Source organism: Labeo rohita, chromosome 24, assembly GCF_022985175.1.
Source record: "Labeo rohita strain BAU-BD-2019 chromosome 24, IGBB_LRoh.1.0, whole genome shotgun sequence".
Taxonomy (NCBI): domain Eukaryota; kingdom Metazoa; phylum Chordata; class Actinopteri; order Cypriniformes; family Cyprinidae; genus Labeo; species Labeo rohita.
The window spans coordinates 5,852,008-5,865,669 of NC_066892.1; the positions used below are offsets into that span (position 1 = coordinate 5,852,008).

The window sequence follows — 13,662 nt, forward strand, 5'->3', positions numbered from 1 at the left end:
GATAGAACAAGCGGCCTCGATATTGTCATTATTTCAAATCAAGCATATGACAAAACTACAGCAGCAAGAAAAATGCAGAGAAATGTTTGCCAATAATTGCTTACCGGTGAAACCAATGTTTCATTGTGATCTGAGACTTTTTTTTACTTACTTTAAATGATCAAACGTAATGAAATGCGTGCTTTGCTGCAGGGCTGTTCATCATAATTTGGTCTGGATGGTCCAGCTGCACTAGTGGTGTCAATATTGATCCCGAGGCCACACGAGAACACTATTGATCTCCCAGACAGACATTTAATAGACTGACTTACAAAAACCAAACTGCTCAACCAGCAGTGTGTGAGCTGTTTCTGTTCCTCCAAACTATCCTAACAATCTCCAGAATGAGTTCTTTATTTCGTAGTGAGGAGATGTGTCTCGTGCAGCTGTTTTTTCAAACTGAATCGGCTCACAATTGCATCAATGAACTCGGGTATCTTGGATTGGTTCAGTTTAAAGATGTAAGTAACCTGTGTACTGCTTAAGTGTTTGCGTTTGTGTGTGGAAGTGAGTCCATTCAGATGTTTAAGTGGCCACAAAGTCTGTGTTGTTGAATCAAATGACATCGTAGCTGAAAATGCGTTTGAGCTCTATCTTTTCTGATTTATTTTGTAGTTTTGGTTTATTTTATTTGTCAAATTGTCAAGTAACCTTACAGCATCTATTGATTTTTAAAAGTAGTCAACTTTGAGCAGCATGCACACTTTCTAGTGCATATCAGTTCAACTCACTGCATGACTCTTTGGTTCACACTGAACGTTCATTGTCACAGAGTTTGATTTCTCGCTTTTGGTTCATTGGAGTCAATCAAATGCATAACACTGCAGAGCCAGAAATAATGATTGTGTACATGATTAATGTATGTAAAATTAATAAGGGAGCATTTAAGAAGTTAATAGGGCTTCAATCATCTAAAACAAACCAACTAATCCAAATTCCGAAATGATCTTACAGCTGAATCCTGGTGTAACAGCATTTCAAAGGCGATTTGTGAAGGAAGTGAAGAAATGTGAAGAAATGGAGAGAATTCTAAGTAAGAAAGCTTGTATTTTAATATAAGAAGCATGAGTTCTAATTCTGACCTTATAAATAAACATTTCTGGTGTAAATGTTCATAATTTTTAAGTCCTAATGTCCTAAACTGTATCTCATCCGTTTTACATATTGAATTACTCATCACATTGAATCAGTGTCTGCAGTGCAGAAGTGATCTAACAATAATACTTTGATTACAGTTCACCCTTACTAAAATTAACCATGGTTTTATTGTAGTAAAAGTGTAGTAACCATGTGTTTTTGGCGTATTTATTTATTACCATTTGTATAACAACAGTTTTCCTACAAATACCGTGGTTAAACTTTAATTAGTGTAGCAAAATGATGGTTAATTTGTAGTTCCCTGGTGAAAAAAACAGCATATGCTGGAAGGTATGTTTTGATGCTGGAATGCTGGTTAGGTAGGTTTTGATGCTGGTTTAAGATGGTCCTTGGCTGGTTTAAGCTGGTCCTTTGCTGGTCATGTTGCTAGTCAAAGACCAGCATGAACCAGCAAAGGACCAGCTTGAACCAGCATCAAAACCTACCTAACCAGCATTGCAGCATCAAAACATACCTTGCCATTGTTTAAATATAGTAACCATGGTTTTTTGGTTTTATTTGTAGTAAAACCACGGTTAATTTTCATAAGGGCATATTCCCTAAAGCAACTGTATGCAAGTTGTTTACTGTGAAACATCAATTTTAATGTCATTCTGATGGTACACTGACTTAAAATAAAATTAATGGCTTCTGTTTCTTTCCCAAACACCTTTTTTCCGGAGAATATAAGTTTGGTGAACGACACAGCTCTGGCTACTGGGCATGCCCACATCAATCTAACATTATTTTGGTCACACTGTACAACGGTAATACTGTTTTTGTATTATAGTAAGGGCTATGTTTAGGGTTGGGGTAGGTGTAGACGTTAAAAAACACAATGTAAAAGGTAGAACAATTAATTTCATTGTTAGTTTACGGTCGGAGCTGTATCCCTTCTAGCCACAACTACAACCGCTATGAATGGACAGATTGCTTTACGGCAGCAGCTATCCACTGTAATTAGGACAGTGGTATATTTACGACAAAAAATTCCACTCATTTAACTGTAGGGGGTCCAAATTGCAAAAATACACTACACACAGTTGTTTTAAAACGCTTTTGATATAATTACCTTACCTTAAAAGACAAACATGTTGGTTTCTCTTGAAATTATACATCATTTAGGGTATCTTGAGAAGGAGATGGTGAAATCTAACATTGTAATTGCTGCAACAAAGGAGAAGGAGATGGCTCCCTGTCCCAGAGATGTTCTGGAGCTTGAGGTGAATTATTTTTATGTTCTAGAAGCTCTTCTCAATCGTGGCGTGTACTAAAAGCCATTCTCTCACAAATAGAATTTCAGTTGTGTTAATGGTGATGTTAATGTGACAGCATTTTTATGGTTTGTTTTTGGTTAGCCAGGAAAGTTTTCTTAATGTTCCCAGAACATTAGTTTTTGGTTTGTAGAACGTTCCCATAACGTTACTTTAATGTTCTTCGAACTTTCTTTTTTTTTGATTCCCAGAACGCTTTTTTTTTTGTTGTTGTTATTCTAATGTTCCCAGAACGTTCATCTTTGGTTCCCAGAAAGTTCGTTTTTGGTTTTTTAGAACGTTATTCTAACATTCCCAGAGCGTTAGTTTTGGGTTCCCATGATGTTACTTTGTTAAAGCTTGTTTTTGGTTAGCCAGGAACGTTTTCTTAACGGAAATAGAATGTTAGTTTTTGGTTTGTATAACATTGCTATAGTTATTTTAACATCCTCTCGTTATTATAGCGTTTCCCTAACCTCTTTACTCCAACATGATGCTTGTCTTCAAACCTTTAGTCCACGTTTGAGAAGTTGGAGCAGGAGCTGCGAGAAATCAACTGTAACCATGCTGCACTCAGACAGAACCTCATTGAGCTGATGGACATTGACTCTCTGCTGAGGATGACGGAAGACTTCTTTGAAGAGGTGAAGTTCTTGAGATTAATTTGAATTATTTTATTTTATTTTTAATTTATTTTATTTTATTTTTAATTATATACTATTAATATGCATTAATATTTTGAATTAGCTTTTTAGTTTTCATTTTAATTTTAGTTTTTTAAAGTGTAAAGTATTTTTTTTAACTTTTCTATATAAATTTATATTATTTTTTTATTTGTTTTAATTTCAGTCATATTTGTACATGAACTTAAAATGATTTAAGTTATTTGCCAAGGCAACATTTCTTGGTCTAACATTTTTTTGTCTGCTATTTATATTTTAATTCAATTTCAGCTTTATTTCAGTTACCAAAAATGATCAAAAAATGTATATAGTAATAATAGTTAACAACAAAAGTCATAATTTAACATATTTATTGTAATATATATATTTTTTTAAATGTTTGACGCTTCAGATCATTTTTTTTTATCTGAATGTGTTTTAAGGCCTTGAATTTTACTTAACAATCAAGCATTTAGTAAACATCATTTACTTCTATCTGGTCCCTTTAATCTTGATTTCAGGGTGTTTCAGCTTTACTGCATCTTCAAGTCAACTAAACAATTTATTCCCAAATGCTTGTAGTAAAGTTCACCCCAAAATAAAAATTCTGCCACAATTTATTTGCCAGTTTGATCTACTTAAGTCAGCTTTATAATTGCTTGTGTACCAGGCTGAGTCGCTACTAACCTGCTCTGAGGTTCCTTCTGAAGATTCCGTGTCTATGACCGTTTCATCACACATAACCAGCCGCAGAAACAGCAACTCCAGCACCACTGGAGCTCTACATTTAAGGTACTGTACATTTAAAATATCTTGTCACACTGATGCAGGTTCCAGTTAAAACCAAAAAAATAGTACAGTACCACTTATGACATACTGCATCCGTACACATTTGAAGCTTTATTGCAGGTGTCATCAAACAAGAAAGGTTTCCTGCTTTTGAAAAGGTTCTTTGGCGCCTTTTTCATGGAAACTTCGTCCTTCGGCATGCAGAGATACAGACCACTGAGGAACTCCAAGCGGTGGTGAGAGCATCATATTCATATATTCCCAATTTTGTTATCTTTGATGCTCTTTTACACTCAAAACATGAATTGTCAACACTTTTGCAACATATATGCACAGCCATATTCCTATTCTGCATACTTTAACATCATATTTAGTTATACTATAATCCATAGATCTCGTCTTATGTGTTCTTGAATATTTAATCAATAACTTGCTATTAGATTGTCAATACCACACGTTGCTATATTACTTGTTTGAAATGGACATTAATCCATTTGATATAGATTGTCTATGCAGGACGGAAGGTAAAAGCTAATGTACAGTTGGGTCTGTGTTCAGATGATCAAAAAAATGGTCAGTAAACATGTTTCTTTTAAACAGAGGGGAGTTGTGAAGAAGGACGTGTTCATTATATTTGTCCAGGGAGATCATGTGCGAGAAAAGATCAGAAAAGTGTGTGAAGGGTGAGAGACATTATTTCCAAGCACATTATATACCAGCAACGGAGTCATTCTTTAAAAAAAAATCAACATTATTTTTACAATCCTTAAGGTTTCGTGCCAGCTTGTACTCATGCCCCAAAACTCTGTATGAACGCAAGCAAATGAGCAACCGCATAATGACACAAATGGAAGATCTTCGAATGGTGAGTCACATTATTAAGCACATTATAAGTATTGCATCAAGCATCAATATTCTAAATGGGGAAATAGCTGTTTTTATGTCCACATTTGTTCTATAGATCCTGAGAAGAACTGAAGAATATCGTGCTGGTGTCTTGACCCGAGCAGCGGAGCATGTACAGGAGTGGGGCAGTAAAGTGAAGAAGATGAAGGCCATCTACTACACCCTCAATCTCTGCAACATTGACATCACGCAGAAGCTGATTGTGGCAGAGATCTGGTGTCCTGTGTCAGATCTCAATTTAGTTCAAAACGCCCTGATTAAGGGATCAGTAAGTATGTTTATATGCAAGTGGTTTTATGACCACATACTCTGACTTTGGGTTTTTCATACATTTGAAGTCAAAAGTTTACATACACCTTGCAGAATCTGCAAAATGTTAATTATTTTAGCAAAATAAGAGGGATCATACAAAATGCATGAGATGTTTACATATAGTCCACAAGAGAAAATAATAATTGAATTTATAAAAACGACCCCATTCAAAAGTTTACATATACTTGATTTCTTAATACTTTGTTGTTGTTTTTTTGTTTAGTGACAGTTGTTCATGAGTTTGTTGGTCCTGAACAGTTAAACTGCCTGCTGTTCTTCAAAAAAAATCCTTCAGGTCCCACAAATTCTTTTTTTTTTTTTTTTTTTTTTTTTTTTTAACATTTTTGTGTATTTGAGCCCTTTCCAACATTGACTGTATGATTTTGAGATTCATCTTTTCACACTGAGGACAACTGAGGGACTCATATGCAACTATTACAGAAGGTTCAAACACTCACCGATGCTCCAGAAGGAAACACAATGCATTAAGAGCCGGGGGGTGAACACTTTTGAACAGAATGAAGATGTGTACATTTTTCGTATTTTGCCTAAATATCATATTTTTTTCATTTAGTACTGCCCTTCAGAATTAAGAATCAAGTGTATGTAAACTTTTGAACAGGGTCATTTTTATTATAGTCATATGTAAACATCTTTTACGCGAAATATCTTATTCAAGTCAGTACTAAATGAAAAAATAACATGCATTTTGTCATTTTGCAGATTCTGCAAGGTCTATGTAAACTTTTGACTTCAACTGTATATGCTTGATTTGCACATGTGTTTTTAGGAGCAGAGTGGTTCCACTGTGACTCCAGTCCTGAACCGCATCCAAACCCAGCAAACTCCACCAACCTTCAACAGAACCAACACATTTACTGAGGGTTTCCAGACTATTATTGATGCCTATGGGGTCGGTACTTATCAGGAAATCAATCCAGGTGATTCGCTGTATAATTGAATATATGTGACGCTGGACCACAAAACCAGTCTTAAGTAGCACGGGTATATTTGTAGCAATAGCCAAAAATACACTGTATCGATTTTTCTTTTATGCCAAAAATCAATAGGATATTAAGTAAAGATCATGGTCCATGAAGATATTTTGTAAATTTCCTACCACAAATATATCAAAATTTAATTTTGATTAGTAATATGCATTGCTAAGAACTTGATTTGGACAACTTTGAAGGTGATTTTCGCAATATTTAGAATTTTTTTGGCACCCTCAGATTCTAGATTTTCAAATAGTTGTATCTCGGCCAAATATTGTCATATTCTAAGCTTCAGCTTTAAGATGATGTATAAATCTCAGTTTTAAAAAATGACCCTTAAGACTGGTTTTGTGGTCCAGGGTCACATGTTATTCCACTGCAACATTTAATATAAATTGATAATTATGTTTAATATTAATAATACTAATTTACTCGCTAATTGTATTTTCTCAGCTCCATACACTATCGTAACCTTTCCCTTCCTGTTTGCGGTGATGTTTGGAGATTGTGGTCATGGACTGGTGATGACGCTATTCGCAGTCTGGGTCATTTCACAGGCTGAAACTTTACGAATGTTGAAAAATGAGGTATTGAATGGCATTAAAGGGATAGTTCAACCAAAAAAGAAAATTCTGTCATTAATTACTCACCCTCATGTCTTTCCAAGCCTGTAAGACCTTCGTTCTTCTTTCAGAACACAAATCGAGATATTTTTGATGAAATCTGAGAGCTTTCTGTCCCTGCATAGACAGCAACGCAACTGACACGTTCAAGACCCAGAAAGGTAGTAAGGACATCAATAAAATAGTCCATGTGACATCAGTGGTTCAACCTTAATGGTATGAAGCTACAATAATACTTTCTGTGCTAAAAGAAAACAAAAATAAGAACTTTATTCAAAAATTTCTTCTCTTCTTTGTCAGTCTTTGATGTGCGTTCATAAAAATACCACAACGTGTCTCATGGACTACTTTATCGATGTCCTTACTACCTTTCTGGGCATTGAATGTGGTTGTAGCGTTGCTGTCTTTGCAGGGTCAGAAAGCTCTTGGATTTCATCAACAATATCTTAATTTGTGTTCTGAAGATGAACGAAGGTCTTACAAGTTTGGAACGACATGGGGGTGAGTAATTAATGACAGAATTTTCATTTTTGTGTGAACTGTCCCTTTAAAAGTTGCTCTGATCTCTTGTTTGCTTAATGAGACATTTTTTAGTGTCTTTTTACTTATTATTTACACTAGTCATAATCATCTTTTTCCTTCCAGCTTACAGATGTTGTAGTTGGGGGACGCTATATTATCCTGCTCATGGGAATGTTCTCTATCTACACTGGCCTGATTTACAACGACTGCTTCTCCAAGTCCTTCAACATCTTCGGCTCTTCCTGGTGTGTTCGTCCCATGTTTTATCCACATGGGCCTTGGCAGTACGTATGCTGGACACCTGCAGATTTTAAAGTAGTCTTTGATCTTTTCCACTCTGATGTTTTTTTCTTTATGTCAGAAATGAAACACTGCATGAGCATCACCATCTTCAGCTGAACCCATTTGTGCCCGGAGTTTATTCGGGACATCCATATGTGTTTGGAATTGACCCGGTTAGTGCATGTACAACACCATGCGCAGAATATGTTTCCCTGGTCATTTTTATGTAGATATATGTGACCCTGGACCACAAAATCAGTCATAAGTACCATGGGTATATTTGTAGCAGTAGCCTAATAATACATTGCATGGGTCAGAATGATTGATTTTTCTTTCATGCCAAAAAACATTAGGAAATTAAGTAGAAATCATGTTCCATGAAGATACTTTGTAAATCTCCTACCGTAAATATATCAAAACTCAGCTTTTTGATTAGTAATATGCATTGCTAAGAACTTCATTTGGACAACTTTACAGGCAGTTTTCTCAATATTTAGACTTTTTTGCACCCTCAGATTCCAGATTTTCAAATAGTTGTATCTCGACCAGATATTGCCCTATCCTATATTGTCCTATCCATTAAAAAAAGACCCTTATGACTGGTTTTGTGGTCCAGGGTCACATACAGTTAAGTTCAGCATTTTCAATGTTTTCTTTTTTTTTTTTTTTTTAAGCATACATCACTTGATCTTGACATGTCTTTACAGTGTTTTGAAAGTTTGAACAGGAGTTTGGTCATTTTATGCACTAGGTGGCAGGATTTAGCTGCTCTGACACTGTGCATTAAAATTAAAAATGCAGATTTGTTTCTAAATTTCATAACCTGTGCAAGGGAATGAAGAAGTACCTTTAATAGCAAGTGAAGTAATAAATATCCCGAAATCAAAGCTGAATTTTCAGCATCATTACTCCAGTCTTCAGAAAAGTCTTCACCATCACATGATCCTTCAGAAATCATTCTAATATTCTGATTTGAACAACAAATATTTTGAACAATGAAGCATTGATTTAGCAAAACAATAGTATTCAGGATTTATACTATGTTAAAGGAGAAGTTTACTTCCAGAACAAACATTTACAGATACTTTACTAACCCCCTTGTCATCCCAGATGATCATGTCTTTCTTTCTTCAGTTGTAAAAAAAAAATAGTCTTGAACCGAAATACACTGAGTTCATGCAGAGCTAGACAAGATGAACATTTGAGGTTAAAAACTGTATAGATTGTACATTTAAGAAAGTAACCGATTGTGTCGCTAAAATAAGACCGTTCTTCCTTGGCTGGGATTGTTTAGAGCCTTTTAAAGCTGCATTTAAACTACATTTTGGAAGTTCAAACTCACAGGCATCATATCAGTCCATTACATGGAGAGAAATCCTAAAATGTTTTCCTCAAAAAACAATTTCTTTATGACTGAAAGAAGAAAGACATGAACATCTTCAACAAGGGGGTGAGTACATTATCTGTACATTTTTGTTCTGGAAGTGAACTTCTCCTGTAATTTATGCTTTAGTATTCAGTCTATGTAAAACTTGGCTATTAAAATTTATTTCATTTTACTCTTTTAGGTTTGGAATATCGCATCAAATAAGCTGTCCTTTCTAAACTCCTTCAAGATGAAGATGTCGGTCATATTGGGAGTCAATCATATGCTCTTCGGACTCACCCTGAGCTTGGTAAACTTTGTGTGGGTATTCGACTATTTCATATAAATAAAGGCAAAATTACATGAATTAGATTTTCAAATGCTAATGAAAAATATTAAAGGGACAGTTCAACCAAAAATGAAAATTCTGTCATGAATGACCTCATGTCATTCACCTGTCAAAGACTGACATGGGCCTTAAAAATTGTTGAATAAAGTCAGTATTTTTGTAGCTTCATAAAATTAAGGTTGAACCACTGATGGACTATTTTAACGATGTCCTTACTACCTTTCTAGGCCTTAAATGTGTCAGTTGCATTGCTGTCTATGCAGGGTTACAAAGCTCTCCAGTTTCATCAAAAATGTCTTAGTTTATGTTCTGAAGATGAACGAAACATTTTGCTTTTCTCGTTGCCTTTTAACAGGCATTTCCAAAAATTCCAGGACATTTTCCTTCAGTTTGTTCCGCAGCTGATCTTCATGCTGTCTCTGTTTGGATATCTGATCTTCCTCATCCTCTACAAATGGTGCATCACTCTACAGTCTGAAACGGCTCCCAGTATTCTGCTGCTCTTCATCAACATGATGCTGTTTGATTACCAGTCTGGGCATAAGCTTCTCTATGGAGGACAGGTTTGGATTCATGCTCATATAAAAGCAGTTCTTTACTCGTGGCTTTTTTTTAAATAGCAGAAGAGCTCAGTATTACAGATTATGGCTGATGCTGTAATGCTCTACAGAAAGCAGTTCAGATCTTCTTGGTTGTGACGGCGGTGCTCATGGTTCCTGTGCTGCTTCTGGTCAAACCCTTCCTCATCTACAGGACCCGAATGAAGACTAGACACCAGGTACGTGAGCAGACTTGAGAAACACTGCCCCAAAATCAATTAACAATTGTTTCAACCAGGGTTAGTATAGTAAAATAAACCATTAAAAACCTAAACAAAAAACATTTAAAAACCCAAAGTTATTTTAGCTAAATGCGAAGTGTTTCTTATTTTCATTTTATTTAATTTGATGTACTAAAATAATTAAATATACACATTTTAAATGCAAATGAAATCCCTACACTGAAGAAACAGTAAATCTTTGTTAACATGGCCCTCCATTTCATTAAAATTATTTTATCTGTAATTTTTTTTTATCATTTATTTAATTATAATTACTATTAGAAATTATATAAAAATGCAATTCTATATGTGCATAAAATTTTTTTTAATATTCAGTACATAAATGGTAATTAAGTAGTCTATACATTTTTCTTTGAACTTTAATATTATATTGAAAATTTACATATAAACGTACATGTAAGACTAGTAATTATTTGTGATTTATTATTTAGTTTATTTTTAAATTATACATTTCAGTAATGCAAAATTTAGCATAAATCTATTTTTTCCTTATTTTTTTGCATTTGACATTTTCAAATTGGCACTATATTTAGAATGTGAATTGTTTATAGAAATAATATGTTTAATATATTTTTGTGTTTAGAATATTTTCATTAAAGTGATTGTGACTAACAATGTCTCTACGCAGGTGTTTGGGAATAATCTGAATGATCAGCATGGAACAGATACACGTGCCTCCTTCTCACATCATCAAAAAGATGAGATGGTAAGCTGAATACTGAATACTGTTACTTTATATTGTGCAACTAATAAGAGAAGATCATTTTATCTGTTTTCTTCTACAGGTGAGTATGGGTGACATCTTTGTGTATCAGGCCATCCACACAATCGAGTACTGCCTGGGCTGCATCTCTAACACGGCCTCGTATCTTCGGCTCTGGGCGCTCAGTCTGGCTCACGCAGGTTTGTCCTGTTGCAGTACTAGCGTAGTAATAAAAAAAAAAAACGGTACGATCAAAGAATAATGCCTTCTGTTTTATTATATTTGTGTTTTCATTTGTTCCTAAGTGACTGATTGTATCAACAATGAAATAATTTATGAGTAAATGTGCAGTTTATGAGGTCACATACAAAGATCAAGAACACCAGATCATTTAAAATTTTTACCTTCCCTAATTTTAATAATATTAACTTAATGGAATACAGAATTTAGTTCTGAAAATACAGTACTGATCATAAATATAAATATATAAATATATATATATATAGAGAGAGAGAGAGAGAAAGAGAGAGACAGAGAGAGCATTTTATTCAATCATTCTAATATGCTGATTTAGTGCTCAAGAAATATTTCTTAAACACCAACAAAATTCTCGTACATTTAAAATTTTGGGACTTTTACAACTTCTTTTTGGATTTTTTATTTCATTAAAAGAAAAAAGTGACATTCAAAATTGTTTAAATAAATTCTGTTTTTTCACTTTCTATTCATCAGAGCATCCTGAAAAAAACATGTCATGATTTTCATAAAACAATTAATGCAGAGAATAAACCTTAATAATTGAGCAGCAAAAATTATTAGTTTAGTTTGTTTCAGTAGACATGCTAAATTAATAGTTCACCTCAAAATATCAGTAATTCCATAATCATTTATCCATCCTCGTGTCATTTCCAAACCAATATTATTTCTCTTTACACTGTGGAACATAAAAGTACATATTTTGTAGACACTACCAGTCAAAAGTACAATAAAAAAAAGCAGTAATATTATGAAATATTTTTACTTTTATTCCTGCGATGAAAGCTAAATTTTCAGCATCATTACTCCAGTTTTCAGTGTCACATGATCCTTCAGAAATCATTCTAATATGCTGATTTGCTGTTCAAATCATTTTTATTATTGTTATCAATATTTAAAACAGTTGAGCAATGTTATACACTATACCATTCAAAAGCTTGAAGTCAGTATAACTTTTTTTTTTTGGGGAAAGAAATTATAGAAATTAACACTTTTATTCAGCATGGATGCTTTAAATTTATCAAAAGTGATGACAGACATTTATAATGTTACAAAAGATTTCTATTTCAGATAAAAGCTGTTTTTCTAAACTTTCTATTCATCAGAGTAACCTGAAAAAAAAATCTACTCAGCTGTTTTCAACATAATAATAAATGTTTTTGAGCAGCAAATCAGAATATTAGAATGATTTCTGAAGGATCATGTGACTGGAGTAATGATGCTAAAATTCAGCTTTAAAATCACAGAAATAAATTACATTTTAAAATATATTCAAATAGAAAGCAGTTGTTTTAAATAGTCAAAATGTTGCTGTTTTTGCTGTACTTCGAATCAAATAAATGCAGCCTTGTTAAAAAAAAAAAAAAAACATTAAAAATCTTACCGTTCAAAAACTTTTGACAGGTAGTGTATGTTAAGAATGACTTGAAAGTGAGTAAATAACAGAATATTTATTTTGGGTGAGCTATTCCTTTAAGAAACACACTGATTGAGGTTAATTAAACCCTATCTGCAGAGCTGTCGGAGGTGCTTTGGCGGATGGTTCTCCAGGTTGGTCTTAAGATCTCCTCTGGAATGGGTTCATTCCTGCTCGTTTTGCTGTTTGCTGCTTTCGCTGTTCTCACCGTGACTATTCTACTGGTTATGGAGGGCCTGTCTGCATTTCTCCACGCTTTACGACTGCACTGGTAAGATCGAAACAATTCATAACCAACAAGTATGAGGCTTTAATTCTTTAAAAAAAAAACAAAAAAACATTTGTGAGAGTTATCATACATGCAACAACCCTGCACATTTGCAGTTGTTAAGCTGCATGTTATTCAAGGTATTTGACTTGTTTGTTCTTGACCTTTGACTATTAAAGTTTACACATATCTGGCCCAAAGGTCCAATGCCTCTGTATTCGAAGTGTCCAAATTTAGCAATAATAGCGTGACAGTTTATCGGTTCAGCATGTACTATTACTACTAACAATAGTAACAGTTTGATCAGTTTACAAAGCATGTTTTAATGTGATAGCAAATAACGTGAAGTGATATGAATGTAGTTAAAGTGACATTTTCTTATGTGTTTGTTTTCAGGGTTGAATTTCAGAACAAGTTTTACGAGGGATCCGGCTACAAGTTCACACCCTTGTCCTTTGACAGCCTGTTAAAAACACAGCAGTAATAGTTTTTATACATGCTATTCTTGTCGTTTTTATGGTAAATATAGTTTTGTGAATGCAACAAATGCATATTTCAAATCATAGGTCTTCAACAGGGAAGTGATGAAAATTTGCAAATAGATGACTTTGTTTCTCCATCAGAACAGATTTGCAGACATTTAGCATCACTTGTTCACCAATTGATCCTCTGCAGTGAATGGGTGCCGTCAGAATGAGAGTCTAAACAGCTGATAAAAACATTACAGTAATCCACAAGTAATCCACACCACTCCAGTCCATCAATTAACATCTTGTGAAAAGTCAGCATTGGTTCTAGCTAAAATATGAGTCCTTTGTGTTGGATTTTTGCTAATGGCCGGAAACAACAGGTTAAAATTAAAACACCTTAATGTTTTTTTTTCTTACAAACAGGCCAAGATGATGAACTGGAATCTTGTGGATTATTGTGATGTTTTTATCAG

General features: G+C 34.1%; 1 protein-coding gene across 2 annotated transcripts; it reads left to right on the forward strand.

The window, feature by feature from the left end:
* Positions 1-366: 366 nt before the first annotated feature.
* si:ch73-173p19.2 (V-type proton ATPase 116 kDa subunit a 1) lies at positions 367-13,369 on the forward strand. Of its 2 annotated transcripts, none has more exons than XM_051098338.1 (19): positions 367-500; positions 994-1,072; positions 2,302-2,399; positions 2,945-3,073; positions 3,762-3,883; positions 3,990-4,116; positions 4,481-4,563; positions 4,652-4,745; positions 4,842-5,054; positions 5,889-6,039; positions 6,547-6,680; positions 7,362-7,522; positions 7,600-7,693; positions 9,089-9,207; positions 9,591-9,798; positions 9,906-10,013; positions 10,862-10,979; positions 12,551-12,722; positions 13,116-13,369. In XM_051098338.1, the coding sequence occupies exons 1-19, from the start codon at positions 384-386 to the stop codon at positions 13,201-13,203; spliced, it is 2,415 nt and encodes an 804-aa protein (XP_050954295.1). In that variant the 5' UTR covers positions 367-383; the 3' UTR covers positions 13,204-13,369. The 2 variants fall into 2 exon arrangements, with proteins under 2 accessions (XP_050954295.1, XP_050954296.1); XM_051098339.1 differs by having other exon boundaries at positions 3,990-4,113.
* Positions 13,370-13,662: the final 293 nt, after the last annotated feature.